General features: G+C 34.9%; 7 protein-coding genes, 1 non-coding gene and 1 pseudogene across 8 annotated transcripts; 5 read left to right on the forward strand and 4 right to left on the reverse strand.

The window, feature by feature from the left end:
* Window positions 1-330: 330 nt before the first annotated feature.
* Window positions 331-2283, forward strand: LOC18011249. The gene is made up of 3 exons (XM_006392866.2): window positions 331-334; window positions 910-1134; window positions 1781-2283. Exons 1-3 carry the CDS (start codon window positions 331-333, stop codon window positions 2281-2283), a joined length of 732 nt encoding a protein of 243 aa, XP_006392928.2.
* Window positions 554-627, forward strand: TRNAR-UCG. Its single transcript has one exon. It is a non-coding gene; the product is annotated as a tRNA-Arg (tRNA).
* Window positions 2284-3787: 1504 nt separating the features above from the next.
* Window positions 3788-4255, forward strand: LOC112082883 (putative protein TPRXL). Its single transcript, XM_024150535.1, has one exon. It carries the CDS (start codon window positions 3839-3841, stop codon window positions 4157-4159), a length of 321 nt encoding a protein of 106 aa, XP_024006303.1. The 5' UTR covers window positions 3788-3838; the 3' UTR covers window positions 4160-4255.
* Window positions 4256-5820: 1565 nt separating this feature from the next.
* Window positions 5821-7594, forward strand: LOC18011195 (xanthoxin dehydrogenase). The gene is made up of 2 exons (XM_006392867.2): window positions 5821-5960; window positions 6606-7594. Exons 1-2 carry the CDS (start codon window positions 5920-5922, stop codon window positions 7417-7419), a joined length of 855 nt encoding a protein of 284 aa, XP_006392929.2. The 5' UTR covers window positions 5821-5919; the 3' UTR covers window positions 7420-7594.
* Window positions 7595-8622: 1028 nt separating this feature from the next.
* On the forward strand, window positions 8623-12927 carry LOC18011196 (transcription factor IIIB 60 kDa subunit). Its single transcript, XM_006392868.2, has 19 exons — window positions 8623-8717; window positions 8837-8931; window positions 9005-9086; window positions 9378-9453; window positions 9707-9795; window positions 9876-9952; window positions 10072-10128; window positions 10245-10357; window positions 10508-10596; window positions 10712-10798; window positions 10937-11017; window positions 11145-11285; window positions 11416-11584; window positions 11669-11748; window positions 11901-11981; window positions 12070-12186; window positions 12292-12381; window positions 12529-12582; window positions 12669-12927. The coding sequence occupies exons 2-19, from the start codon at window positions 8873-8875 to the stop codon at window positions 12789-12791; spliced, it is 1665 nt and encodes a 554-aa protein (XP_006392930.1). The 5' UTR covers window positions 8623-8717; window positions 8837-8872; the 3' UTR covers window positions 12792-12927.
* Window positions 12928-13090: 163 nt separating this feature from the next.
* LOC18011232 lies at window positions 13091-14047 on the reverse strand. The gene is made up of 2 exons (XM_006392869.2): window positions 13466-14047; window positions 13091-13323 (listed from the first exon to the last, which is right to left on the reverse strand). Exons 1-2 carry the CDS (start codon window positions 14033-14035, stop codon window positions 13249-13251), a joined length of 645 nt encoding a protein of 214 aa, XP_006392931.1. The 5' UTR covers window positions 14036-14047; the 3' UTR covers window positions 13091-13248.
* A 217-nt stretch (window positions 14048-14264) lies between these two features.
* LOC18010398 (nitrate regulatory gene2 protein) lies at window positions 14265-17443 on the reverse strand. The gene is made up of 4 exons (XM_006392870.2): window positions 16166-17443; window positions 15898-16073; window positions 15442-15665; window positions 14265-15347 (listed from the first exon to the last, which is right to left on the reverse strand). Exons 1-4 carry the CDS (start codon window positions 17307-17309, stop codon window positions 14519-14521), a joined length of 2373 nt encoding a protein of 790 aa, XP_006392932.1. The 5' UTR covers window positions 17310-17443; the 3' UTR covers window positions 14265-14518.
* A 1184-nt stretch (window positions 17444-18627) lies between these two features.
* On the reverse strand, window positions 18628-20285 carry LOC18010399. Its single transcript, XM_006392871.2, has 6 exons — window positions 20224-20285; window positions 19992-20124; window positions 19795-19898; window positions 19554-19698; window positions 19320-19463; window positions 18628-19230 (listed from the first exon to the last, which is right to left on the reverse strand). The coding sequence occupies exons 1-6, from the start codon at window positions 20268-20270 to the stop codon at window positions 18790-18792; spliced, it is 1014 nt and encodes a 337-aa protein (XP_006392933.1). The 5' UTR covers window positions 20271-20285; the 3' UTR covers window positions 18628-18789.
* A 632-nt stretch (window positions 20286-20917) lies between these two features.
* Window positions 20918-22309, reverse strand: LOC18010440 (annotated as a pseudogene).
* Window positions 22310-27829: the final 5520 nt, after the last annotated feature.

Genomic DNA, 27829 nt, shown 5'->3' on the forward strand with positions numbered 1-27829 from the left:
AAATATTCGATCAAATAAAGTATTGTAATATTTAAATTGTAATCCATTTGTCAATTTAAATTGTAAGAGAATTTTCTGAAAATCCACATTGACGACAAATTAGTACGCAAATCTTGTTTTCTGACAAATATTTCACTGTTAGTGACGCTGTTTGTGGTATTCCATCATCATGGAAAGCTCAACCACAAAACTCTGCAATTTTTTTTTATCTCCATTAGTTTTTGATTAACTTTGTAATAACTTTACCTTAAACCTAAAAAGAAGATCTCTAATTATCTATTTCCTCTTCTTTATTTAAGAATCAGTTGTAAGTAAAGTAAACTGAGATGAATGAGTTAGATTTGGAAGAAACCTACAATTAGTGATATTTGAGAGAGCCAAGTTTATCTCTTCATCTTAATTCGCTTGATCTCACCAAATAAATAGTAAACCGTAATTATGATTACAAAATCATAAGCGAATTGATTAGCTTCACAAGTTTGAGTCTTGCAAGACAATAACATAGTCAAGAAAAGAGAAGGTAAATATATAATAAATCGTTCAAAGGCAAGTTGACCGCATAGCGCAGTGGATTAGCGCGTCTGACTTCGGATCAGAAGGTCGTGGGTTCGACTCCCACTGTGGTCGTTTTATTCAGATTTTTTTTGTTTTTTACATAGGATGTGGTCGTTTTATTCAGATTTTTTTTTGTTTTTTACATAGGATAGAATTTCTCTTTACACATTCTAAAATTAGACGAAGGGAACTATTCTTTCGTACTTTTAACTTTAAGAAAATCCTTATTTTGAAGTGTAACGAAAGCTAAGAAACATAACAATTTCTTTCTTTTTTTTTGTTCAAAAAATTTATAGCTTTTTTTGTATTTGTCCTCTGTTTTTCCACAATTTCTTTTTCATTTTTCCTTTTGAGTGAAGGTGGTGATGGATAGAGAAGAAAGGAGAAGAAGAATAATGGAAAGAGGATCAGATCGTTTAGCTCTAATCACAGGCCAATTACATAATCTTGATCATCCTTCGTCGCCCTCGTCTTCTTCTTCCTCTCACCAACGTACATACAGCGAATCTTTCATACCAAAGAATCAATCTGATCACCATATGATTCAAGAAAGCCCATCTCTTAAGTATCAATTCAAAGGTACCCAAATTTTACTCGTATTTGCTCTCTCATTTTCTTCTTGTATGATACCTCTTTTTGTCTATACGTTTACCATGTTATACTAATATGTATTCTTTTTATCAAGTGAAATTATAATCAATTTAGTGTTTTAAGCAATCAAAGTTTTTTATTTGTAAACTCAAAGCCAAGCATTAAAAAAACCCTCCATTTTGTATATCGCATTTTGTTAAGGTTCATGGGTATGAGTGTTTTGGTATCTTCTTTATTGCTTTAGATCCCATCTTACTTCATATGTTATAGTCCCAACACGTCTCATCGAAATAAATGGATCTTAACGATCTATTTTGAGTCGAATCCAAGCTACTATTGGATCAACAATATCCACATTAGATCAAGATATGCTATCATGTTGAAGTTTTTGGATTTACAAGGCTATAAATGAAGTGGTTCATATATTTTACATATATTATATTAGATTTCATCTTATGCTAGAAGTGAGACTCCTAACACATTTGTGTTAAAATTTACAGAAATAGTTTATGGGTAAAAAAACAGTATTTGATACTATTTTATATTGTCATTTATAAGCTCTAACTGATTGCCCTGAATAGCTGAATTGGTTAACTGCTATTGTCTCTTATTCTCATACTCATGATGAATGCAGAGGAAGTAAAGGCAAGAGAAGAACCAAAACTCTCCACTGTTCTTCAAGACCCCATAAAAAGTGAACCAACAAAACCAGAAGAAAGAAGAGCAATAAAGAGTCAAAGTCAACGACCTAGGACTTTCTTCAGCTCCAAGAAACTCAATGCTAGCATCATAAGCTCAGAAAGAAGTCGGAGTTTAAGCTCTCTCACAATAGCTGTTTTTGTTGTTTTACTCCCGAGATTGAACATCCTAAGATCAGACACTATCTTAGCTTTGAGACCTCTTTGGTTGCTCCTGCTTACAGATTGTGCTATAGTGATGTCTTATCTCACCATGGAAGTTCCTGGAGGAGGATCGAGCCATGAAATGGAAGAAGAAGGAAAGAAGAATGGAGAAAATTGGTCTGATGCAGAGAAGCTTCTAGAAAGAGGAGTTGTTGTGTATCAAGCTCTTCGTGGAATGTTCATAGATTGTAGTCTTTATATGGTTGTTGTTATTTGTGGAGTCTCTCTTCTTTGAGTTTTATTTCTTTCAGTTTAATTTTTGTTGGATTTTTATTTGGTTAAGATTATGTTTCTATGTTGATTCTCTCTTATCAAAAGCTTTTCATTTGGAACTTGCTTTGCTTGAACACTTTTTTTCAACTGGTACGTATATTATTTTTTGGAAAATGAAACTGATATATATTTCTTTACCTCCATTTCAATTTCTTGAAGTATTTTTGCAAAATGATTTAATAACAGAGTTTCCGTATTCTTTTTATATTTCTTTCCTTAATTTTAATAGTTCTACTACAAAGTCGTATTGGGTTATGAAGAAAATAGTGTTTTTATTAAAAGTAGGCCAAAACTGTTAAAAATAATATCCTAAACTAAGAAAGAAAAAAAAAAAGGTAGCTAGAGTAGCTCCATCTAGTCTTGAGATAATTTTTTTTAAAAAAACATCACCTCTAAGAACACAAACAACACTACAAAAAAAAGTTTTCATTTTATGAATTTCTTTTTTATCAGAAGTAATATATGACTAAACATCTTCTCGCTACAAAGTGTGTGTAAATCAGTTGATGAATTAATATTTGTCTTTTCCATAAATAATTTGTTTCAATGAAGAATCGCTTCTAGTGACCACTCATGAAAAGATATCATTAGAAAAAAAATCAGAAAAACAAAAGAAAATAATAAAAGAGAGTTTTTTTCTGTTGTTGTGATACATCTAACCTCAAAAAGGTAAGTTTATCTTTGACCCAAAAAAGAAGAAGGTAAGTTTATCTAAAGAAGATGAGTGACAAAGAGAAGCCCAAAGAGAGAGGAAGAGCGATGTCGTAATCGGCCCACTCCCACCGCTTATCCTCTCCAATCACTTCATTTTCTCTTTACCATATAATTCTCCAAACCCTTGTGTTTCATATACGTAAAAGTATGGTCCACCATTTCCATATGGGCACACATTTTTCAGTAAAAACTTTTCTTTTTCTTTATAATCGAGAATCTTGCACCAAAAACTCGTGAATGGTCAGGTATTTTTTGTCATTCAACGTATCTATAACCCTTAAGCATGATTTAAATTGTAATAGAGATCAACTATAATTAAAATCACGATAAAAGGATTCGAACTCGAGTCTTCCGATTCATTAGTAAGGGGATTGCTTTTTTCAACAAAAAATTACATTATCAAATATCAATAACAATTGTTTCATTTGGGTAGTTAAGAAACTCATAGAAATATCTATTTTTCAATATATATCAAATTATTCCTTACAGTTTTATTAAACATATAAAGATCAGATATACACTAGAACAAATTTGTGACCTCATGGTTTTTGTACAAATCTCAAGACGTGAATTAAAGCCACTAGCCACGTGTGACGTTTCAATTTTTGGTTTCGCGACATATCATCTACACAATACCTAAAGGATAAATATGTAATTAAAATATATTTACTTCCAATTTTTTTTTTTTTTTTCTCATCAAGAGTGACTAGTATTTATAGTCGACTTCTCTTCTTTTGGTAAACCACACACACAAAATCTTCAACAAGAAGAATCTTTCATCTTGATTCAAGTGTGAAACGAAAATGTGTTACAAAAAGATTCTCCCTATTGTTATTCCTCCGGAGAGCTTCCACGAAAATATGCCGGCGGCCGAAGAGACGGTGGTCACGGAGGTTGTAGTCACCGCCGGTCACCGTGACGGTGGCGGTGGAAAGAAGAGGTGCGTGTGTTCACCGTCAAAGCATCCAAGATCGTTCAGGTGTAGGTATCATCATCATGAATATCAATGGCTTCCTTCTTCTTCTTCTTCTTCTTCTTCTTCTTCTTCTTCTTCTTCTTCTTCTTCTTCTTCTTCTTCTGCTTCTTCTTCTTCTTCTTCTTCTTCATCATCTATCCACAAATAACACAACATCATGTAATCAATAATTATAGTTCTATATTTGTATTATTCATGGTTATTTATTCAGTAATTTAATCAAAGTAGAGATTGGTGTTGTGTTTTTCGTAAGGTCTATTCGTCGATTCTCTTATAAAACGATGTTGTTTGATCCCGAAGTAGTTATGCAAATCGGTAGCAATCGATTTCTGTACAATTAGTTTTTTTTTCCTTTAAATATACAGAAAATATTGATGTTCCGTGCTGATTAATCGACTTGAAGCACTAAAGCATCCAACTACATAAAAAAAAAATAATCGATGTAATTGAATTGATTGTTTAATTACGGTCATACGGTGACGGGTGATCAATAGTTTGTACTTGGGACTTGGGAGCACATGAATTTTAATAATATATCGGATTTTTAGTGTACATCGGTCCAATCTAAACCAAAGTTTTCTCCCAAATTGATCCAATATAGACGTTATGCCAATATGGATTGGTAAAAGGGTTAATCATACGAAGAAGTTCTTTTTTTTTTTGAACATTGATATCAAGAAGCTAGCTCTAAATACAGAGAAAAATGATATGCCACTTTGAATAGAAAATATTGTTTTAAATGCATTGGTGAAATTCGTTAGGAATAACGACACGTTATACATTTTTCAAAGTACTGAATTTTGGATTTCAATTCAAAATCAAGAAACAATCAAAACTATATATTATTTATGTTTCATCAAAATTTTAATGTGGTATTTCAATACGTATGATTGTTCTACCGATCGTAAATTTTATTTTAGATCATGTACAAGCCAAGATGATAAAACTAGATTCTGATATAATATTAAGTTCGTTGAACTTCTAAATTCAAAACCAATCGCTAATGAAAAAACTGATCCATAATATTTATATTTTACTCAAGTTTTTTGCTAACATTCAATTTAAAATTTCCTAACACAAAAATTTCGTAATATGAGTTATACTAATGTCTATAGGCAGGAAAGAGCAAGAAGAAAAATTGTGGTATGGTAGGAGTTGTTATAATTAAGGGCATGATCGGTTTTATTTGTGGTTTTAAGTTTTTAACATTTGTTATTCGTTTTTCTATTTTAATTGATTTAAAAGTTTAAAAATAATCCGTGTATTTGTAAAGCTGTAAGTTTTACTTCAAATTTGAGTCTATATATTTTGAACATGAAAATCCATCCAAATCTAATAAAATATTCTTTAAAATCAAATCCATAAGTAAATTCGTATGATTGAATAACACGTGATTTAATAATTAGTTTTAAAATCATGGAAGTTATAACACTAGATTTGAAAATGAATTTTAGAATCATAGAATCAATGACATTGGATTTGGTTTGGAATTTCAAATCCATTAAAATACATAAAGCAATAACTTCACTTAAATTTTTAATCAATGATTGTCTTCGATGCTTTAAATAGTTGTAGCATGCAAGTGAGCACATTAATCAGTAGACTAGTAGAGCGTTAATTAAAACTACAAAAAAAAGTAAAGGCGATTCGTCGTAGTGATTAGTGGATTAGTGGATTAAGGATTGCCGAATTATAATGGGCTTAAAATAATTGAAGGCCCATACCCGACAATGGCGAAGCGGGTTTCCGACAATGCCAGATAGCGAGCGGGTTTTTAATGTTGCCTTTACTATTCCCAGACAGCTAAAATCCATTACCCGAGAGAGTTGTGTCGATTTCGCGATCGAGGAGAGGAGTCTTCTCCGAAGAAAACTGATTCAGATCAAGGAGAAAAGAGAAGATATTATTATGTCAACGAACACTGAATCTTCTTCTCTTCCTACTCAAAGGTATAACCTTTTCGCTCTTTTCTTTTTTCAATCCCTGCTTCTAGTCTCTGAATATTCTTTGATCTTCTCCACTGAATTTACTTTTTCGATGTTCATTTTGTGAATGCCGAACTTTGTGTGCCCTGGGATCAATTTTTTTCATGTCAACGATTGACCATGAATTTTCATTTCATTAGTCTTTGGTGGGCTTAAGATCTAGTCATTTCGTATTGTCTGATTCTGATGGAGTGAGTTTTAATTCCACATCTCTCTCATGTCGAATCTCTACATATTTATGATCTTCAATTCTCGATTTCAATCTCTTTAATTTTATGATGACGATCTACGAATTTCTTTTTACTAGTGATGAACATTGGCTCTATAGAGCTTTGTTTACAAATCTCTCAACTTTCAGATTAGTAATTTTCATGGCCCATTTGTTGTCTCATCATCTTACCTCCTTCGCACGTTTCTGTTTTAACCAATTTTGTGGTCCTCCATTGTAGTTTTGTGGCGTGAGATCAATATATGGAATAAAGTTAATTTTTTTTGGGATTTTTCTTCCGCTAGTCTTAAAAGTTTGACCCTTTGAACATCTACAATCTCAACACTATGGTGCTATTAGTTACTTGCTTTTTGATCTCTTGCCTTCTTTGCTTTGAACAGGCTGTTAGGTAAAGTGGCATTAATAACTGGAGGAGCCACAGGGATAGGAGAGAGCATAGTTCGTCTATTCCACAAGCACGGAGCAAAAGTCTGCATTGTCGATTTGCAAGATGATCTCGGAGACAAAGTATGTAAAAGCCTACTTGCTACTAAGTCCTTGGAGGAGGCAGAAGCTTGTTTCATCCATGGTGATGTCAGAGTAGAAGACGACATTAGCAAAGCCGTTGACTTTGCAGTCAAGAAATTCGGAACGCTTGACATACTCATCAACAACGCAGGACTAAGCGGAGCACCATGCTCTGATATCCGTAACAACAGTTTGAGTGAGTTCGAGATGATCTTTGATGTGAACGTGAAAGGAGCTTTCCTCGGGATGAAACACGCGGCTAGGGTTATGATCCCTGAGAAGAAAGGTTCTATAGTGTCTTTGTGCAGTGTAGGAGGTGTTTTGGGAGGTGTTGGTCCTCATGCTTATGTTGGTTCCAAGCATGCGATTCTAGGCTTGACGAGGAGCGTTGCAGCTGAGCTTGGACAGCATGGGATACGTGTGAACTGTGTTTCGCCTTATGCGGTTGCGACAAAACTCGCTCTGGCTCATTTGCCTGAGGAAGAGAGAACGGAAGATGCGTTTGCTGGTTTCAGGAGTTTCGCGGCTGCAAACGCGAATTTGAAAGGTGTTGAATTGACGGTTGATGACGTGGCGAACGCTGTTTTGTTTTTGGCGAGCGATGAATCGCGGTACGTAAGTGGAGATAATCTGATGATTGATGGTGGATTCACTTGCACTAACCATTCCTTTAGAGTTTTCAGGTGATGTTTTCTTTTTTGGGCCTGATTAATGTCGAATATGTCAAATAATTTTTAACTTTGGAGGTTAAATGTGGCTTTGATTTTCTTTATGATTGTTACTTTTAGCATTAGCAGAGAGATTGGTAGAAAGTTATGGAACAAACATATTTGTTTGATGTATTACATTTGCTTTAAGATAATGCTATTTGCTAAATCTTATTATATAAAAGAGAATCTTTTAATAAATGTAGAATAATTATAATTTCCTAAAATCTCTCGACGGTCAGAAGAGTTGACAAATCGCGATATATGTGACATATATCGATACAATAATATAAAATTTTCAATATTTAATATTTATTTTTAAAAAGAAAAATCTATATTTTTTTTAAAAAATAGATTATAATAAAATAGAAAAAGGTAAATAAAAAATATAAAACTACAAAATAGAAAAATAAAACTAAAACTATAAAACTATAATTCATAATATGTTTTTAATTTGGAAAATTATCATGTTTGTAGAAAATATAGATCAATTTCGAATTTCTTAAATACAAATAGTATTATGAATTATAGTTTCATAATTTTCTTAAAATACTGTCCCAATTTTAAGAAACAACAGATATTAATTTAAAAACTAAATATATAGAACATAATATGGGTTATCAATTTAAAATCTAAATATTTTGACAATTTCCGTTTATCATTGTCTATCTAAGTTAAACAAAATTTATTTGGTACCAACCAGCAACTAAAATACAAAGCCTGCTTTAAAAGTCTTATTAGACCCAATTTTTGAAATACCACAAAAGGCCTGGTGGGCCAGTATGTAAATTTGATAACGGTAAACGATATTACGACAGTGCCACCGGGAGCTGTTTCTGAAACAAAGAATCCTAATTCTTCAAGGATGAGTAAAGAAGATGAAAAGTAACAGTAAAATTGGGTTCCGGTTTTTATGGTCAACTTGAGATAGTTTTTTCCTTTTCTCAAAGACCTTCTTTTGTTTTCGTTCTTCCGTGATTCTGTCGATTATTCTCGTCTCTCTCTCCCCGATTGAATTACGCCCTTGATTTCACCTCACACGGTACCTAAACCTAACTTTATCAGTTGTTCAATCGGAATCTAGTCAGAAATAAACCGAAATTACAAATCAGAAAATAAACCGAAGTGATAATAAACCGAGATAATAGTGAAACGCATCGTATAATAAACCAAGATAATAATGAAACGCAGCGTATAGGATTCGTGACGAAATCGGAGGAAATCTCTCAGCTTAGCCTTCTTCCGCCGCTTGTCGCCGTCACAGCTACTAGGGGACCGGTATGTATAAAATATTCAGCGAGTTTTTCTTTTGATACACGAATATACCATTAAACCCTAATCCCACTTCCACAAGTAACACTGGAATCTGTTGTTTCTGAAAATCTCTTGAGTTTTAGATCCGTATTATTATAAGCTAAAGTTGGGACGGAGCCATGGTGTGGTGTAGCCATTGTTCCTCGCATGTTAACGGAATGCGCGAGGGTGGTAGATTGTAAGTGTTTCGTTTTTCTTCCAGATTTGTGGTTTCTTTTTCGGCTCCGAGTTATGAGCTTTGCTTTTTGTAGGGCATGTGAATTATGCGGGAGGGTATTGGAGGATTTCTATTTTTCTGAAGATGTTACATTCATTAAGAATGCGGCTGGACAGGTATACTCATCAAAGCCTCCTCTGCTTTAGACTTAGAATCTTGATTCAAAGCTTATAAAGAGATGTGATCAAATAGGATGCAAGATTAGAGAAGGGTGTATGTGAGAGCATTTTGAGATTATTATTATTGTCAAATATGTTCTGTAGTGGTTTGTATGACCCATTTGGTGCCTTTTGTTAGCAACTTTTCAGAGATACTGTCTTATCCTCTCTCTCTTTCAGACAATTTGGTGCCTTTTGTTTTCTTTGACCAAAATTGTTCAAGCATACACGTTATTTCTGTGCCTGCAGAGCCAAGCCTCGGGTAACATAGTGTCGAGTGTTCATAGTGGAAAGTCAAGCTCACGTGAAAGGAGAATTAGAATAGGTATGTCTTTTTTTGTATATGACTTTCTGTAACTGTTGGCCTAAATAGTGCAACTTATACATGATCTAGTCTTCAGCTATCGTTTATGTTCGATTTGATCTTAACATTTTCCAGTTTGCAGACATTCCTTGGGTCATATTTTAGCTTAGCTTCTTATTCTGTATTTTCCATCCTTGGATCTCCTGCCAAACTTGAGGCCATGTGACTGTTTGAAAAATCATTGCATATTTTTTTTTTTGTTTTGTTTTGGCAGCTAGAGATGAGTTTATGAATTTGAAAGATGCATTGGGAATTGGTGATGAGAGAGATGATGTGGTTAACATGGCTGTCCGATTCTTTACAGTATGTTTAGTTTTTACACATCTTCTGAATATTAATCTCTCAGGATTCTTTCACCTTCTAACTCCATTTATCTTCTGAAGATGGCAGCTGAGCAAAACTTCACTAAAGGGCGCAGAACTGAACTAGTACAGTCTTCCTGTCTCTACTTAACTTGCAGGTTAGATTCTTAGCAATCGTCTTGCGTATTTGTTTCCCCTCCTTCTATATAATGCTTAGTTATGTTATGAGTGATGTGTTATTCACCGTATATTGACCAAAACTTTTTCTGATCTGAAGGGAAAAGAAAATTCCGTTACTTCTTATAGATTTTTCAAGCTACCTTCGAGTTAGCGTGTAAGATGAGTTGTTTTCATTCCCATACTTTTATCTTTCTTTGATGGCCTAATTACCTGTTAAGTCTACTTCGAGTAATGCGGGTATTGCTGTTTTTGGTTTCATTTTTTGTCTAGTTACGAGTTAGGTTCTGTGTACTTGCAACTCTGTGAATTGCTGTACATTGTGGAAAACAAGAACTATGAGAATCTTGTTGATCCTTCACTTTATATTCCTCGATTCACAAACAGTAAGTATCTCGTCTTTTGGCTCCCATTCTTTTCTGTATTGGCTTGATGCAGAACTTTAGTGTATTCTATTCTTTTTTCTTTATTTGGTGTGAACATCAGCCAAATTACAAACAGGTATATCAAATTCTTTTTTCATCATACATTTGCAGGCTTATTGAAAGGTGCACAGGATAAAGCAAAAAATGTCGTGAAAACGGCTACAGCCATTATAGCTAGTATGAAGAGAGATTGGATGCAGGTGTGACTCTTTTATTTTATTGTTAAAAAGATTGTAACCTACATGTTCTTTGTCTTAGAGTTATTTTTTTATTATTATTGGCTTGTGTTAATGTTGGCCATCTATTGGCTTGCAGACCGGCCGGAAGCCAAGTGGAGTATGTGGAGCAGCAATTTACATAGCTGCCCTTTCTCATGGTGTCATGTGCGCTAGGACGGATATTGTAAGAATATGATTTAGCTGTTAGAGAATATTGTTGTTATAGATGAGAGCAACGGTGTTTCAAATAGTCGTGTTTTGAGCAGTGCCCTTTGTTTCAGTAATTTTACTGCAGATTTGATGTGTTTTCTAAATATTTCAGGGAAAAATTGTACATATGTGTGAAGCAACAATAACGAAAAGATTGATTGAGTTTGCTAATACCGAGGCTGCAAGTTTAAATGTGAGTTATTTCATTTGCAGGATATGTTACAATAATGCGTACTTCTCCGCTCAATTTGTTTGCCCGCATACTACTTGTTGTTTTTAATGTTCATTCTTTTTCAATGGTTGTGTACATGCGTGGCTAGGTTGATGAGCTCACTGAAAGAGAAAGGGAATTGCATAATAATACTTTTAATTCGACACCAAATTCTGACAACGGAGTGAACTGTATACATAAGGATTGTAAACCTTTTCGTTGTGGATTATGTGAGAGCTGTTACAATGTTGTAAGTCTCCGTATTTTATGCCTAACTTTTTCTCTTTCCATTTCTTGCTGCTTACGTAACTGCGATTCCTTGACAAAATGGCTCCGAGATTTGACAGTCAGATGCTTTTCTTTTTCAAAATTTTCGCCAGTTCGATAAAGTTTCAGGTGGACTTGATGGTGGGTCGGATCCTCCTGCTTTCCAGCGAGCAGAGAAAGAGAGAATAGAAAAAGCAGCTAGAGAAGAAAACGAGGGGGGAATTGGTAGCTTAAACCACGATGAACCACTAAATGTAAGCAAAAGGGAAAAACAATGTCCTGGTGAGTGTACTTCATGTCTAATCAGATTAAACTTTTTGTTTTTTTCTTGCTATCGTTTGAGAATCTTTGTGTGCATTGTCCCAGAGAAAGGCCAAGGAGAAAAAGATGGACATTCTGAAGCGTCGGATGAATCAGGCAGCTTTTCTGATGTTGATGATTCTGAGGTGGGCAATGATTTTGCTTTCTTGTGTTGTTGTAATAGATGCTAAGTCTGAATGTTTAAACTCTGAATATGGGTGTCTCGGTCTTTTTCCCTTACCACAGTTTCACTTGTTTACATATTATCGTTGGTCATAATATTTCACTGTTTCCCCAGGTGGATGACAATCTTCTCAATGAGGAAGAAACGCGGTTGAAGACGATTGCCTGGAATTTACAAAACAGAGAGTATCTTGAGGTGATAGGCTATATTAATCATTTATCTTTTCTTGGATTCACTCTTTGAGTTGTTGTTACATACATAAGATATTTATATTGTTTGGTAGGAGCAAGCAGCAAAGGAAGCAGCTCTGAAGGATTTAAACGCGAACAATGCTAATTGCCCAGAATATGCAAGAAAGCTTGTCGAAGCTTCTAAAGCAGCTGTGACAAAATCTAGAAAGGTGACTAACTTTGCAATAATGTTCATGCTTTTGTAAATATCAAGTATGATGTCCATTAATGAGCTAATATGGTTCTCTTGTTGTATTTTTCTCTCTTGATATAAGGAAAAGCAACAAAAGCGGGCTGAGGAAGCAAAGAACGCGCCTCCCCCAGCCACAGCTATGGAAGCTGTTGGCAGAATGCTTGAGAAAAAGGTAAAAATGTGTATCATAGTTATATTCATCAATTAAAACCCTCCTGATACCGGAAGTTCATTGTCAAGAACATATCTATGAAACATTGCGCATTGTCAAAATCAGCACATTTTTGAGTTTGTGTTTCTTGATCTCTTTCTCTTACAGAGACTTAGTGGGTTAATCAACTACGACCTTTTGGAGGAGCTCTTTGATACATCAGTAAGTTTCTACTATTGTTTGGCCTTGGTTTTCATGGCATTTTTTCAGGTCTATGAGTACAACTTTCTTCTCATTTCTTCTTTCAGCCAGTTGAGGAATCACCCAAGAGATCGAGAATCAAGACAGATATGGAGGAGAAGAAGAAGGAAGTGAAGAGCAATGAACATGAAGACGATAGCGATGAAGAGATGAGCGAAATATTTAAATGAGGTGAACAGAGAACATCAATGTTCAAATTTTTGGCCTATTTTAATTATAAATCGTAGAAGAGGAGTAGTCTTGTCTACGATTTCAAATATTTTCTTTATCATTGTTACTTTTAGCACTAGCACTTAGACTGGTAGAAAAGCCATTGAAATAACATATTTATATGATGTGTCATTTTTGCTCTTAAACATTGTTTTAGTGAAACCAAACACACATGAATCAGAGTTTTTTTGGATTAAACGCAATATCAAGATTAAAGAGGATTTGTATCCAGAAATACTTTTTTCTGGGAATTCTTGTTTACATTGGTTAACAATATATTTCAAAAATCTGTTTAGCGTCTACAAACATTTTGATTATTGGATTTACTCTAGACTCTTGTTTGTTGCACACTAGAAATTAAATTAAAAAGGTTGAAAAAAATACCAAATGATGTCTCCTGAGTCTTGAGTCTTAGAACTAGACAACTGTACAACTTTGACGTGAAATTGTTTGATTAACTGTATTTACTTGAATCCCACATGCTACTTTTGCCTGATCATCATCAAAATATTTAAAAGAAACAGAATCAAACTAAAATAATAAGACAGTATAAAGTCTTATATTAATTAATTGTCGTAGAGAGGAATTACTAAACCGAATTATTGCGTAAAAAACTCGAGTTAAAGTAGCTTACCTTTAAAGGGAAACGGAAGAACAAAATGCCAAGTTTTCCGTTAGTCTCCGTAACGGTGTCAAATTCGACGGATCCCATAGCCAAATCGTGAATCAGGTGAATGACGTCAGCAAACACCGTGACGCCGTCAAGCTCCGTCTCTGCCTCCAGGTAAGACGAACCCATAGCCCTCACGTGTCCGCCGTCCGAACTCACGTGACCTAACGTCTTCCCTCTGTAGTCAATCTCCACGTCAAGCGCCGTGAAGTCAAAAGAGTACACGTCAGCATTGGATATCTTGAGCGTCACGAGCATCGTCATGTCAATAGACGGCACCGGACGGCGGTGAACGCTTACGTGGGAAATCCTGACCCGTTCGATCTTAATGCGTGGATCTGACGGCCAGAAGATGTAGATGAGGATCGAGGCAAATGATATGAGAAATATAGAGATGATGAAACAGCGTCGTGTATTCGTGGAAGGATGTGAGATCAGAACGGCGTCGCATAGATCTTGACTTGACGATGGTAAAGGCCTATATTCCGGTGACGACGGAGTTGCTTCAGGATCTTCTTCTCCGACTCCGGCCATGCTTATGAGAGAGGAAATGTTTGGTAAAGTTTGATATATATATGTGATGTTATTTATTTTTGTTAGTTGAATGTATAATTAAACTTTATTATTAAATGAGTTAATCATTGATAATTAAATTTTTGTTAGTACAAGTACTTCATATATTTGACTTTAACCGGTCCGACGTCCTAAATCCGGTTTACATCAAACGGTAACTATTTTTTACCGTGGCGGTCAAAATGGATTTGACAAATTACAAGTCATTTACAAATCACTATACAAATGATCAATTACAACAGTATCTCATAACAAAACTATTTTATTACTAAGAACAATTCCTTAAAAATCAACACTATATAACTCAAATGTAACAAACCTTATGTAACCCAAAACTTAATATAAGAAAGCAATGATAAAGATTTAGCTATACGTTGTATTTGTGTGTGCTTAAAAATTAAGACCAAAGAAAAAGAAAACATTACTCTGTTCTTACATGAGTTCTTACGAACTTTGTCCCTGGCTAGGTTTCTGATGCCGTTCGCTTTGGCTTTGCCGCTGAGTCACATACACAACCGCTCTATACATATCCGAACATGAATACGCAACCTCAGACATTGCCTGAAAAAGCTCGGGAAGGCGAGTTCGCAGACTAGCCAGAGACTTCTCTCTAACTTGTTGGCTTTGTCTTTGGTAAGCTTCTTCTTCTTCTTCCAACCTCTTTTTAATTTGTTCTACATTGAATTGCCTCACAACGACCTCGTCTTTATGATCGTTATCTGCTTCTGACCCATCCGGATTCATATCCTCCGGTCCTCTCTTCTGCATGTATTTGTAGTACCAATCCTCAAACTGTCTGATTTTTCTTCCCAATTCTTTTCTTGTCTCTTCACATCTGTCTCTGAGTTTAATCTCTTCTTCTTGCTGCTGCATTATCGTGCTTATAACCGCAGCGAAGTTGATTATTGCGGTTCTCGCCATTTCGTCAGGGATCTTGTCTAAACGGTCGTACCAAATGTGGAGGAGCTTTTGGATTGCGGGATTTGGAACTCGAGGAGGTGAAGATACTTTCTCCTTGAGTGTGCTTTCGATAGGGATGAGATTTAGCTTTAGCCATCCGCCTAGTGATTTTATGTATGCTTTCTGATGATCAATCATCCTGCAAAACTGTGTGTGCCATTCTTGAACCACGGCCAAGAGCTGGATTGTGCGTTCGTGATGATGGTCGTTTGTTTCTTTCACCGCTTGAGAAACGTCTAGTGATTTCAAAACCTTTGAGATCTCGGCTTGTCTTTGATGATGCATTTGCATCATCTCCCACATCTTCGCCATCCTGCAACACAGTTTTCCATAAGAAAAAAAATACTCAAAACCATACTGTCTAAAAACATCATCAAAAAGCATATCTACCAGCAACTAAAACTTACGCCTCGACGAGGTGAACGAGCTTTACGTATAGTTGTTCATCCCGAAGACGATTGATCTCTGAAACTGTGGAGTCCATGGATTGCATGTCAACTATGTACCTTGTATGCAACTGACTAACTGCTGCTTTGGCTCTCTCTAATGAATCCGAGTGGCCACCTCGCTTCTTTACCCGATTTAAATGAGCAACCTTTTTCTGGTACTCGATTTTCATGAGTTCACCGGCCTAAAATCCAACAAAATTTTATTCCAAAATAAGACTTCCTCCAATAGAACAGACATTATTTTTGCTAATACACACAAACTACCAAAAACAATCAATGAGACAAATATCAAGTCCACAAAGATAGAGACTTTTATCAGACGAGAAGATTACCAGAAAAGACTAAACATGGCTGCAAGAAACCCTCCTCAAAAAGGTAAATAAACACGGAAAAGCACAAGTTTGATATGGTTACCTTGACTTCGTCGTAGAGCTTCTTTTCCCATGCAAGCAATTTATCAAGAACAGTAGCATGAGTTTCGTTTTCTTCGTTATCGAAATCATCCTTACTAACATCAGCATTTGGTAATCCTCTAAACGATCTATTCCATGTAATTACACGCATCACTCTAGCAGAGTGATCAATATGGCCTGTCACAACAATACAATCACTTCGTCAAAGTTGAGCTAATCTATATATGTAAAAGATCATCTTGTTCCAACAAAGTGATCGAATCAATTACCTCGGTTATCTGCAAAATTAGAGTGGTAATGGAGCCTAGTAGCTTCAAGCATCTTGGAAACCTCATGAGCACTTTCAGAAGCTTTCAAGAAACTATCATCAAGCTCATTGAATACATTCGCTAGATTAGTCGTTACTTGTCTCCCTCCTCTCCTCTCTCCGGCGATGGCCATCCCTTTGCTCTTCTTCATCCCTCTAAAATTAGCAGCTTTATCCAACTCCACACTCGCTTCCTCCACTCTCTTCGGCCTTTCCTCCACCGGCTGTTTCCGTTCAACCACCGTCTCCTCTTCTTCCTCCTCCTCATCCTCCTCCTCTTCTTCGTCTTCCTCTGTGGATGGTGAAGCTGGTTGAGGAGGCGCAGGTTTAGCCTGTGGTTGTGGCTGTGGAGGAGGAGGAGGAGTGTCCTCTAAAGTGGTTCCAGGCATGTTGTCAACATTGGGGAAGAAATAATCGAAGAAAGGTTCCTGTTGTTGCTGTTGTTGATGGTGGTGCTGACGTGGCGGCGGAATCGGCCTTGAATTCGCCGTCATGGATTGCGGCGGAGGAGGAGGCGGCGCTTCCTGGTGATCCTCAATCATCGTCCTACCTCTACTGCTGCCTCCACGGCTTTTCGATTTCCTAACCAAACGGTCATGATTCTCCAATTCGGAGTCATCGTCATCGTCTAGGGTTCCGTCTTCCTCAATTATTGTCCCGTTGAGTCCTTTCCCAGACGGACCACCGGATCTACCGTTCATCTCCGGCATGGTAGCAGCTCGCTGGAGAGGAAGCGGTGGAGGAGGGGGAGGTGGTGGGAGAGTATCGGGCATAGGCTGAGGAATCGCGGCGGATGCGGAGGAAGAAGAAGCGGCGGAATTAGAAATTGCGGCGGCGGAAGAAGGGGATTGAGGAGATACGCCGGTGGGAACTGAGGAAGAAGAAGCGATTGCGGCGGCGGATGAAGAAGAGTGACCGGATACTAGAAATTCGCCGTGAGAGTAATCGGAGAGAGCAGCTCCGGTGTTTTTAAGAGCCATGGCGTAAGCTGAGTGTGCGGCGGCGAAAGCGTTACGATTGGAGACGGCATCTTTCATGAACTGTTTTCGCTCTTTGCAACGAGTGACGGCTTCTTCGTTCTCGATCTTGGATTGAGCACAACCCATCTTCTTCTTCTTCCTCTCTGCAACTCAAGCTCAGATCGATCGGAGAGAGTTGAAACTCGGAAGCTTTCGAGTTAAGTCTTTTTTTTTTTGAAAAAAAGCTTTGTGAGAATAATTGAGAGAAGAGAAGGGATTGGTTCTCCAGTAGATCCGACGTCGTTCCACTTGTTAGAAAAAGGCAATTTCCGCTTTTTCTTTTCTATTTTGTGCTCAGAGTTTCCATTTTTTGTTGGGCTACTCAAGGTAATGACGTGGACAAAGTTAAAAAGGTGACGAACGAATATAACGTTTTTCTTTCTTTTGAATTTTGTTTTCTCTTTTCTTTTGTCGCCAATTTCTTCTTCTTTTTTGGTTTTTTTTTTTCCCACTCGGAACTAAGCCTGAATTTTTCGGGAATTGGAACGGGAATTGACGGATAGGGATGGGAATGGGAATTTTGGGAATCTAAATATACTACCCAAATTATTCCCATAAAATAACGGGAGGAGAATTTACGGGTATGGGACGGGAACGAGAAATTCGGGAATCAAAACATACTTCCCATACAATTCCAAAATAAAATATAATCGGGAAAAGAACAGGAAAGAGACGGAAAAAATTTCGGATAATTCAGATAATTAGATTAAAATCAATTTTTGTTTTTAAAAAAAAATTATTATTTGTTAATAAATTGGAAAAATTATTATTTATTATAAAAAAAATTTCAAATAACCGAAATCTCTAAAATTTTACTTTATATAATTATCCAACAGGAAGTTTGGGTAATCCCATTCCCGTTCCTATCCTTTCCCTTACCCATTCAAATATTATTTTCAATCCCGAATGGGAAATTATAATTTCTCTTTCCTGAAAAATTTGGGAATTTCGGGATGGGTACGGGACGGGACGGGTTACCCTTCCCGAAAAATTCAGGCCTACTCGGAACACTCAAACCTAAGCCAAAGACAAAAAACTAAACAGACGACCAAAAAAAAAATTCCAAGTCTCCTTAATATTGAGTGTAGTGGAAGAACTCAACTTTTGAAATATTTTGACAACCATGCAGAAAATAAATATTTTAACAACATTAAGAAGCGAGAAATAACAAATTTGACAGACCAAATTTAGTTTTATTTTTGTTAACGTTTCGGTTGTAATTTGTAAACAATATTTTTAAAACAATTATATAACTATTTTTGCTGGAAAACAATTTGTATAACTAAAATTTATGCTTCCAAATATTCTAATCGATAACTTTCTGCACGAAATAGCAAATTAAATACAATACTTTTGTCACAAATAGATAAATAATCATCTATATTGTTACAACAAGAGAGCACTTATCCGTTCTTTGTCAATATTATATTGGACTATTACACTCCACATTCTTGATTTTTGTGGAAAGATTCAACTAGTGGACTATTTTGAAACTGTTACGGATAATAACATTTTTGATGAAATCTAATTAGCAAGTACACAAATATAGACTTATTTAGTTTCTGTCTTATCCCCGGCGCAGAGTTGCAAGCCGAGCCACCACTTCATCATATTCCAAGAGCTTAGGTCTTTGAAACGACAACGTTTTCTCGTTCTCTCTTGTTGAGGAAGCGTCCTTATCATTGCCTTGTGGCCTAAGTAACCTCGACGTTTCTTGATCAATACTCTTTTCCTTCTCTCCTTTTTCCTCTTGAGCTTTTTCATCGTTTCGAGCTCTTGATTTCGTGTATGGAGGAGAGATTAAACCGTAAGGCAAAACCTTATTCGTCTTCTCCTCAGATTCTCTTCTTTGAGAACTAAAACTCGAGCTGGACGTGGAACTCAAACTGCTTTTGGACAATGAATCTCTTCTCCAACTCTGTGAAAGAACCGATCCATCCTCACTTTGTTCATCTACAATTCTTTCAATCTTCGTATCATCAGCTTCTGCCTCGATCTTGTCCTCAATCTACACATTTTTCAGACATTAGAACACAAAATCTGAAAGATTCATGATGTTTTTTATTTTATTCTCACGTCAAATTTTGAATATTTTACTTGCAGAGTTGAATTTTGTCTAAGCAACATCAGTTTGAGAGCTGTAGGATCCCAATTGATGGAGAACTCTTTAGCAACCTCTTGCACTGTCTGAATCTTGAGTTCCTGTGAAGGTCTTCTTCGCAATTCTGTTTTCTCAACGAGCTGCAAATTTTCAAGACAGACAAGATATGATATTGTCAGTGCAAGAAAATGTGGCAAGTTATTAGAAAAAATAAGTTCAATAAAACCAACCTCATGGTTCACAGAAGAAGCAATGAAATTTCCAAATCTATGCATAAACACGGATCTAAGTTCCTTAAGTTCTGGAACGTCAGGAACCCATGCTGCTGCGTATATCAAAGTGGAAACAGCTTCTCTGCATTCTTCAGGGCATTCTCTAAAATAAAGGAAACACAAGAAAAACATATATAAGTCAATAAAATTTGAGACATTTTGGAGTAAAATCTGTAGATTAAAGGGAAAGTTTATGAACCTTTTCTTTAGCATTAGTGAGAGATTTTGCGAGATACAATCGCAGAATCGCTCGATGATATCATAACAAGATATAATTCTAAGCTCTTCGAGTAATACTTCTGCCTGAGATAACAAGTCGTTGACAGATTGAAAAAGCCTTCCTTAGTAACAGAGGACGCCTAGAATTAAAATGAGAGAAAGAAAAGCGAGTCTTACTCTTGTATAAGCATTATAATCATGACCATTATTGAGAAAATCCACAATGTCCATTTTCAAAAACTTAACCATTGCAATCCGTTTTTTCCTCACTGTGTCAAGCCGAATCTTCATATAACTGGTTGTAGATTTGCTGCATCTCATCACGAACAAAGGATTTAACACAAGGATTCAACTCAGAAAAAAATTTAAAACTTCAAACTCATTTGACAAAAGAATAAAGAAAGCTAACCTTTTCTTGTAGAACTTGGGTTTGAAGCACCTAAGAAACAATTTCATTTTTTATTCTTGAGGCAGAAGAAGGCAAAAAAGATTTACGTTTATATAAAAATCAAGGAGAATCAACAGGTGTTTTAGTGAATGGAGTTGAAGTAATACTCAGAATCAGAATATAGCAAAAGCTATGAAGCAAAGAAACGAACCAAAAAGTTTCTTATGGAGAGAGAGAGAGAGAGGGGAAAAAACTATGTAAATCCAAAAGAAGAAGACTTTTCTTGAGATCCTTTCAATACGGTCTTTATTTATAATATAAAGCTTAATTTTCTATTATAAAATCTTAAACTTAGAGAGCAAGTTCAATTAATTATGCAGAACTACTTAGTTCACAAGCACTTAAGCTGTGAGCCTATAACAAAATTTCCAAGAACCTTCTCTACTTGTCAAGCAAAAGAATAAAAGCGTTATCCTTAATATTTTCAAATTATAAAGTTTTGAAAATTGATCAAAAAATATTTACTAACTCAAAGACTATTACTGTACGTTTGTCTTCAAAAATTAAAAACAATCAAAATCTATATTGTTATAATAACAAGAGACCAATCACCCAAGATTCAACCAGTAGAGTACTAATTTCAAACTAATAAAGATAAATTACATGTTTCACGAAATGTAATTCATCAATATAAACTTAATTACGAAGAGAAATCCTAATTACTAATTAGGATACTCTTATATCCAACGAAAAGCTGCAGACGACGATCCTTGACCCGACGACGTTTTCTCTTGTTATTTCTTGTTGAGGAAGCTTCGCTATTGCTTGTGCTTGTGAGACTAGTATTGCCTTGTGGTCCACGTAACTTTGAGTTTTCTTGATCATACTCTTTTTGTTCTCTTTTTTTTTTTTTTCAACTCTTGCCCTTTTTCATCATAGATTCTCCTCTTCTTAAACTCGAGCTCGACCTTGAATTGGAACTCAAGCTGCCTTTGGACAATGAATCTCTTCTCCAACTCCATCAAAGAACCGATTCATCCTCGCTGTGATCTATGTTCGGATCATCATGAGATCCTGTCTCGATTTAATGTCTCCTGCCGCTCACCCTACAAAAGTTTCAGACAGTAACTTAGACACAAAATCTCCAAGATGTTATCTAATTTCAAGTCAAGGAAATATTTACTTGCAAACCTGAAATCTGTTTGAGTTGCTTCAGTTGCAGAGACATAGGATCCCATCTGATCTTAGATTCTTGAGCAATCTCTTCCAATGTTTGAAACCTAACTCCCCGTGAAAGTTTTTGCCATACAAGTATCTCAACAAGCTGCAGGTTTGGTATATTTAAACACAAATTAAGATTTGTCAACATGGATCTAATTACCAAGAACAATGTCAGAGATTTAAATATAGTAGTATTAACAAATCAAAGTAACCTCTTGATTTACAGACGATTCAATGGAATTTCCATATTTACGCGTAAACAAAGCTCTAAGATCTTTCAGTTCAGGAACATTGCGAAACAAAGCTGTATATATCAGAGATGAAACAGCTTCTCTGCATTCTTCAGGACATTCACTGAAAAAAAAATATATGTATAAAGCCGGGACCTTTGTAGAGTAAGATCAAGAGATTATAGTGAAAATACCTTTGTTTCAGCATTAACGAGATATTGGAGGAAATACAGTCGCAGAATCGCTCGATGAGATCATAAGAAGATAATATCCTAAGCTCTTCGAGTAATTCTTCGACCTGCAATAACAAGTTTTACAGATTAAGAAACAGAGGAATATTAATACAGAGGAAGATTAAATAAGTTAAAGAGGAGTTTTACTTTTTTATAAGCTTTATCATCATTGTCATGGCTGGTCTTGAGAATCTCCACGATATCTGTCTTCAAAAAGTAAACCATCGCATTCTTCTTTTTCCTCATAATATCGAGCCGAATCTTGATGAACTTGATTGAATGTTTGCTGCATCCCACAAGAACAAAGAATCTTAGAAGAGGAACACAGAACAGAACAAAAACTCATTTGAATCAGAATGAACAAAGATTAAAGAAAGCTAACCATTTCTTGTAGAACTTGGGTTTGAAGGCTCCGCAAAACATCTTTTCTTTTTCAATCAAATCAACTAGCAATAAAAAAAAAAGAGAATTCACGTAATACTAAGAATCAGAATATAGCAAACGATGTGATGTAAAGTAACCAACTTCAGAAGAAGAAAAGAAATGGTAAGGATTATGAGTGTTATTTATATAATATAAATAGAACCTCTAATTGTAGATTGAGTGAGAATCGCTCGATGAGATCATAAGAAGATAAGATCATATGCACTTCGAGCAATTCTTCCACCTGCAATAACAAGTAGACAGATTAAAAACAGAAGAAAATTAGAGAAAGAGGAGTCTTACTTTTCTATAAAACTTTATCATCATTTTCATGGCCGGTCATGAGAATTTCCACGATGTCTGTCTTCAAAAAGCAAACCATCGCATTCTTTTATTTCCTCATCAAAATCGGTGCCGAATCTAGATGAACTTGATCGAATGTTTGCTGCATCCCACAAGAACAAAAGAATCTTTGAGAGCTTAACGCCCATTAGTCAGATGAGCTCCACTGCCATCTCAGTCGTTAATTCTTATTTATTTTCTGCATTGCTGCTGATAGTTGCACATCTTTGTCATGTGGTTATTGCTTTCTGTTGAATTGATGGATTTCATTGGTTTTGTATAGTTATCGAGAATAGATAATGACAGATTTTGCTGTTTACTTGCATGACAAGTTTATTAGCTTTTAGCGATAATGTCTAGTGATAATGGAAATTGCTAATTTTAAACAATACATAATTTCATTAAATGAAACCCCATTACAAATAAAAGAAAAACTCATGAAAACTAAAACATAAAAATTGCTCAAGAAAATAATAAGCTAAGATAAAACAGAAGATAAAAAGGAAATGGGGGCTAATAACAATATTACAACAAACGATTTCACACTTGATTGCAGAGATTTGGGACAGCTAAATTTTCAACCGGGTCCATTAAACCCACAGGTGTAGCAGGACGAATGGAGTTGTTAAGTAAAGCTAGGTCCAAATCCATTTGGTGAGTTTCAGCACTAAGATTGGCTTCTTTGATGGCTTTTTTGGCGTTTTGAGCTCGTTTTCTTGAAGCTCTGATTTTTGTTTCCCAATCAGCATATTTCTCTTTCTTTTTGGTAAGAGCTTCAAGAAGAGTTTGACGTGGAGCAGAATTAAGAGGGGAGCCTATAGCTCTTAGTTTTTTAAAACCACATATAAAAAAATGACGACAGTTATCCCAATATTTGTTAACTTGGAGACACTTGATGTAGAAATATTCAAGTGTGTCTATACCCAAATCAAAAAAGCACTTCCCCACAATCATGATAATTATGGCTGGTAGAGCAACGAAGAGAGTGAACGACGAAGTTACCGTCCACAGAGGTACAGCGATTGAAGAAGCCCCAGCCACAAGAGCAATTTCATCAAGTAATTTCTTTAAAGAAAACCAACTAAAAGGCATTGATATCTGAAAGCCCTTAAGAAAAAGGTAGGAAAGAAAAATTATACCAAACCAAAAGAGAGACTTGGCAGGTTTTACTTCAGAGCTGGTTGGTGATGGAGCCACCACCATTGGATTGTCGTTTCTTCCAGCCGCTATTTGAACAAAGACTAAGACAATCAAGATAGAGTTCATCATCATTGCATGGAGTGCAGTGTAAACGTCTTCGTGCCTAAAAACAAATGTAAACCAAAGTGAGACTTAATTAAGAATATAATTAAAAGTGAAACAGAAAACAAAGATCTTAGTTTACCATTTTATGGCTGCAGCGGTGGGAGGTCGAGGTGCCATCAAAACCAACAAAGATCTGAGTGTCTTTTTTTTTAGCAAAAAAAAGATGGAGTGTTTTTATAAAGAAGAAGAAGAAAGTCTTGTGAGTAAAAATGCAAAAGTAGAAGAAAATCTTCGGGGTAAATGAATGCAAAATCGAGTGTCTTTATATAGAGAGCTGGAAACCCTAGATGAAAGTTGAAAACACTAAAGACAAGAGTGGAAAATTCAAACGCACGAAAAGATAATTTTAATTCTACCAAAATGTATTGAGCTCATTTGAGAAGAAAACAAGTTGCTTTATAGAACCTATCATAGATAGATTATCTATTCCAATGCAATTACTTATTTTTAGTAACTTTAAAGGTTACTTTTCAAAAGTTAAAATAATCAAGAAACCTTATTAATATAAAAACTGACATATATATATATATATATAGAATGGGTCTATAAATGAGAATTCAATATAATTTTATTTATTTATTAGAGAAATACTTTAAATTGCACTATCAAAAGATCCAGCGAACAAAGAGAAATCAAAAATATTTTCTCATCAAAGACTTTCAAAAAGTGATTAAATTCAAAATCAAATTTTTTTTCATCTCTATCGATCAACTCTACGCTCTTTGCGCTCTATCTCTGTCTCCTTTGTATGGACTTAGGAAGCACCAGAAATAGCACACAGATTTGTATCAAAAATATATAGCGCAAAGAGTACCTCACAACATTCAAAGTTTGTGCTTTGGAGAATGATGATAATCTCTTATCCTGATCTTCTTGCGGACGTAGCCCTTTTTTTATAACGCTTTACATTTATATATGTAGATACTTCATACTTGTAGATATGCACATACTAAGATGATATCATCAAATTTGGTCTTGAAAGAGTATAAGATGATTCAAGAATTTAAAGATGAAATTTTTACTTGTCGTACTCAACATCTCAGCTTTCTTTTACACTTATACTTCCAGAAATTTGATCCGTCATGATCTGATCGATCAAGATTATTAATGTATTTAAGATTAAAGTATTTCTTTTTCTTTAAGTTAATTAATTTTTTGAGTAGAAATTGCTTATTTTCTCTCTTTGCACTTTAATAATTAATATAAGTTGGTTAATAGTTTAAATGTACTTTCTGTCTCTCTAATAGCTGTTAAATGCAAATGAGGATTATACAGTGGATTTCGGAAAGTTTAACAAAAATCAACTTTTATGATTGTCTTTGTTTGCTTTTTAGAAGCTATCATAGATCGATTACCTATTCCAATGTAATTACTTATTTTTTGTAACTTGAAAGGTTACCTTCAAAAGTTGACAAAACCTTCCTGTCTCTCTAACGGCGATTACATGGAAATGAGCATTATACAGTGGATTTCAGAGAGATTTAACTCAAAACAACTTTTATGCTAGTCTTCGTTTGTTTTATAGAACCTATCATAGATAGATAGATTATCTATTCCAATGTAACTACTTATTTTTAGTAACTTGAAAGGTTACTTTCCAAAATTAAAATAATCAAGAAACCTTATTAATGCATAAAACTGGCACATAGAATGGTCTATTGTAAAATTTTAATATATTTTTTTTTTATCAGAAACAAACTTTAAAATGCACAATCAAAAGACCAACGAATTATGGGAGGATACTATGGTTCAGTTCAAAAAAGCATTCATTTCATACATATCTCTGTGTATATCTTTTAAAGTCTAATTACTTTGGTGCTAACAATGGCTCAAGTTGTCTCACCGAAACGTACAGATAACCAAACAAACAAAAAAATAGAAATTGAAGTCAAAAGAAAAACAAAACAAACTATATATATATATATCCTTTTTTCCTCCTATATATATATATATCTATATATCTCAAATATATATCTATATATCTCAAATATATATCTATATATCTCAAATATATATCTATATATCTCAAATATATATCTATATATCTCAAATATATATCTATATATCTCAAATATAATCAAATCGATTTAAGGCAAAAACAAAATTAGTTTTACTTTTTAATATTTGTCTAGAGACTGATATACAAGTGCTCTAGCCAAACCAGCTACATTAATGGTATTCTTCAGTGAGAATCAGCAGATGAATCGCAATGAAAAAGTGTTAAAAGAGATAAGAAGACAGCATGACTAAATTAATAATGGTTAATTTTGGTAAATGACAAATTGTTTTTTCATAACTAGAATTCAATATACACTTTAGACCGTCTGTGTGACACATGCGATAGGGAGATGGTTTAAAAAACAATTGTCATAAATTGCGCCTGGTTTGAGTAAACTTGAAAATTTTACTTGTCCTAGTCAGTTTAGCTCTCTTTTACACTTATTGTTACTATACTTCCAGAAATTTGATCCACCAGGACCTGGTCTATCAATATAATAAAATATATTTAGATAAAAGTATTAGTTTTTCTTTAAGTTAATTTTTCGAAGAGAAATTGCTCAATTTCTCTCTTTTCACTTTCGTTTTCATTTTTATAGATTTTAAATTAATTAATATTAATTGGTTTAGTAATTTCTTCAAATGTACTTTTGTCTTTCACATCTGATAATCTATTTAAAAGCCAAACTATCTGTCTCTCTAATGGAAATGAGATTATACAGTGGATTTCGTAGAGACTAAACAAAAAAAATGACTTTTATGTTTGTCTTTCACATCTAAGCGGTCTAGTTGTGGTTTGAGGGATTCCAAAAAAAACGACTCCAGTTGTGGTTTGAGGGATCTTCCAAAAAGAGCTTGCTTTTCTCACCGTTACTGCTTTACTACTCTGGAAAAAAATACCGTTGGTACGGTCATAATTATTCTTCACTAAACCGGGTTGATGTGATCAATTATCTTCTCTTCCTCGGTTTCATTTTTTTTTTTTTTGACATCGGTTTCATTATTTTCCATTTGGGTTTTATATAAGAGACGTTTACACTCTAAGCGGCTAATCCCTACCTCAACTGACACACATAGTACCATTTCATATCCGAACTTTCATATTGTACCGAAACATACCTTAACTGTTAAAAAATGGCCATTTCGTACCCAAACCCATATTTTTTAGCGAAAAACTACATTGACCCAGATGCCGTTAGTCAAACCCGTTACTTCATTAACGGAGATGACTATATTTGCCACGGTGGATTCTGCGTCAGCTACAATTGTTAAACGTCGTCGTTTTGAATAATACTGAGAAAAAAAATTCCACCCACTAGGAATTGAACCCTGAACCCATTGCTAATAAACCGAGTGCTGAAACCAGTAGACCAAAGTATTTATCGATAATCTTCTGCATACTTAAACAATATAAACAATTGTAATGCCCAATGGTTTAATTAAAAAAAACTCACGACGTCGTTTTGTCGACATTTGTGATTGAAAAAAAAAGACATCAGTCTTCTCCTTCTTCGTGAGATTCGTGAGTTCAGACTTTAGACAGAAAATTGGAAAAAAACTAGGGTTTTGGTGGTTGAAGAAATCACAAGATAATGGCTACTTCATCGAATCAAAAGATTTCCTCAGCGAATTCCTTCAGTTTTTTTTAGGGAAATTGAGTACAATGTTTAAGGGGAAATTGAGTACACAAATCTCAGATTTTCCTTTAGTTTATTTGAAATCAATCAATTTTTCTCTACATTCACCACACTATTGGCAAATCGTGTAACCCCTTTTCTCAATATCTTTCACAAAGTCACAAATGTTTTTCTGGGTTTGTCTTTTTTTTTTTTCAAATGTAAATGATGCATTTTTTTCTGGGTTTGTTTAATCACG

Source organism: Eutrema salsugineum, unplaced genomic scaffold, assembly GCF_000478725.1.
Source record: "Eutrema salsugineum unplaced genomic scaffold, Eutsalg1_0 scaffold_7, whole genome shotgun sequence".
Classification (NCBI taxonomy): domain Eukaryota; kingdom Viridiplantae; phylum Streptophyta; class Magnoliopsida; order Brassicales; family Brassicaceae; genus Eutrema; species Eutrema salsugineum.

What these genes read in the sequence shown, in the direction of transcription:
- LOC18011195 (XM_006392867.2), top strand. Translation starts at nt 5,920, where the DNA reads ATGTCAACGAACACTGAATCTTCTTCTCTTCCTACTCAAAG. An exon ending in TCTTCTCTTCCTACTCAAAG is followed by an intron (nt 5,961 to 6,605) that starts GTATAACCTTTT and finishes TGCTTTGAACAG; the next exon opens with GCTGTTAGGTAAAGTGGCAT.
- LOC18011249 (XM_006392866.2), top strand. An exon ending in TCTTAAGTATCAATTCAAAG is followed by an intron (nt 1,135 to 1,780) that starts GTACCCAAATTT and finishes TGATGAATGCAG; the next exon opens with AGGAAGTAAAGGCAAGAGAA.
- LOC18011232 (XM_006392869.2), bottom strand. Translation starts at nt 14,035, where the DNA reads ATGGCCGGAGTCGGAGAAGAAGATCCTGAAGCAACTCCGTCGTCACCG. An exon ending in TCTTCCGTTTCCCTTTAAAG is followed by an intron (nt 13,324 to 13,465) that starts GTAAGCTACTTT and finishes GATGATGATCAG; the next exon opens with GCAAAAGTAGCATGTGGGAT.
- LOC112082883 (XM_024150535.1), top strand. Translation starts at nt 3,839, where the DNA reads ATGTGTTACAAAAAGATTCTCCCTATTGTTATTCCTCCGGAGAGCTTC.
- LOC18011196 (XM_006392868.2), top strand. Translation starts at nt 8,873, where the DNA reads ATGGTGTGGTGTAGCCATTGTTCCTCGCATGTTAACGGAATGCGCGAG. An exon ending in TGTCTCTACTTAACTTGCAG is followed by an intron (nt 9,953 to 10,071) that starts GTTAGATTCTTA and finishes TCTGATCTGAAG; the next exon opens with GGAAAAGAAAATTCCGTTAC. An exon ending in CTGTGACAAAATCTAGAAAG is followed by an intron (nt 12,187 to 12,291) that starts GTGACTAACTTT and finishes TCTTGATATAAG; the next exon opens with GAAAAGCAACAAAAGCGGGC.
- LOC18010399 (XM_006392871.2), bottom strand. Translation starts at nt 20,270, where the DNA reads ATGAAATTGTTTCTTAGGTGCTTCAAACCCAAGTTCTACAAGAAAAG. An exon ending in ATTATAATGCTTATACAAGA is followed by an intron (nt 19,899 to 19,991) that starts GTAAGACTCGCT and finishes TTGTTATCTCAG; the next exon opens with GCAGAAGTATTACTCGAAGA. An exon ending in TCACTAATGCTAAAGAAAAG is followed by an intron (nt 19,699 to 19,794) that starts GTTCATAAACTT and finishes CCTTTATTTTAG; the next exon opens with AGAATGCCCTGAAGAATGCA.
- LOC18010398 (XM_006392870.2), bottom strand. Translation starts at nt 17,309, where the DNA reads ATGGGTTGTGCTCAATCCAAGATCGAGAACGAAGAAGCCGTCACTCGT. An exon ending in AGCTCTACGACGAAGTCAAG is followed by an intron (nt 15,666 to 15,897) that starts GTAACCATATCA and finishes GTTGGATTTTAG; the next exon opens with GCCGGTGAACTCATGAAAAT. An exon ending in CTCGTTCACCTCGTCGAGGC is followed by an intron (nt 15,348 to 15,441) that starts GTAAGTTTTAGT and finishes ACTGTGTTGCAG; the next exon opens with GATGGCGAAGATGTGGGAGA.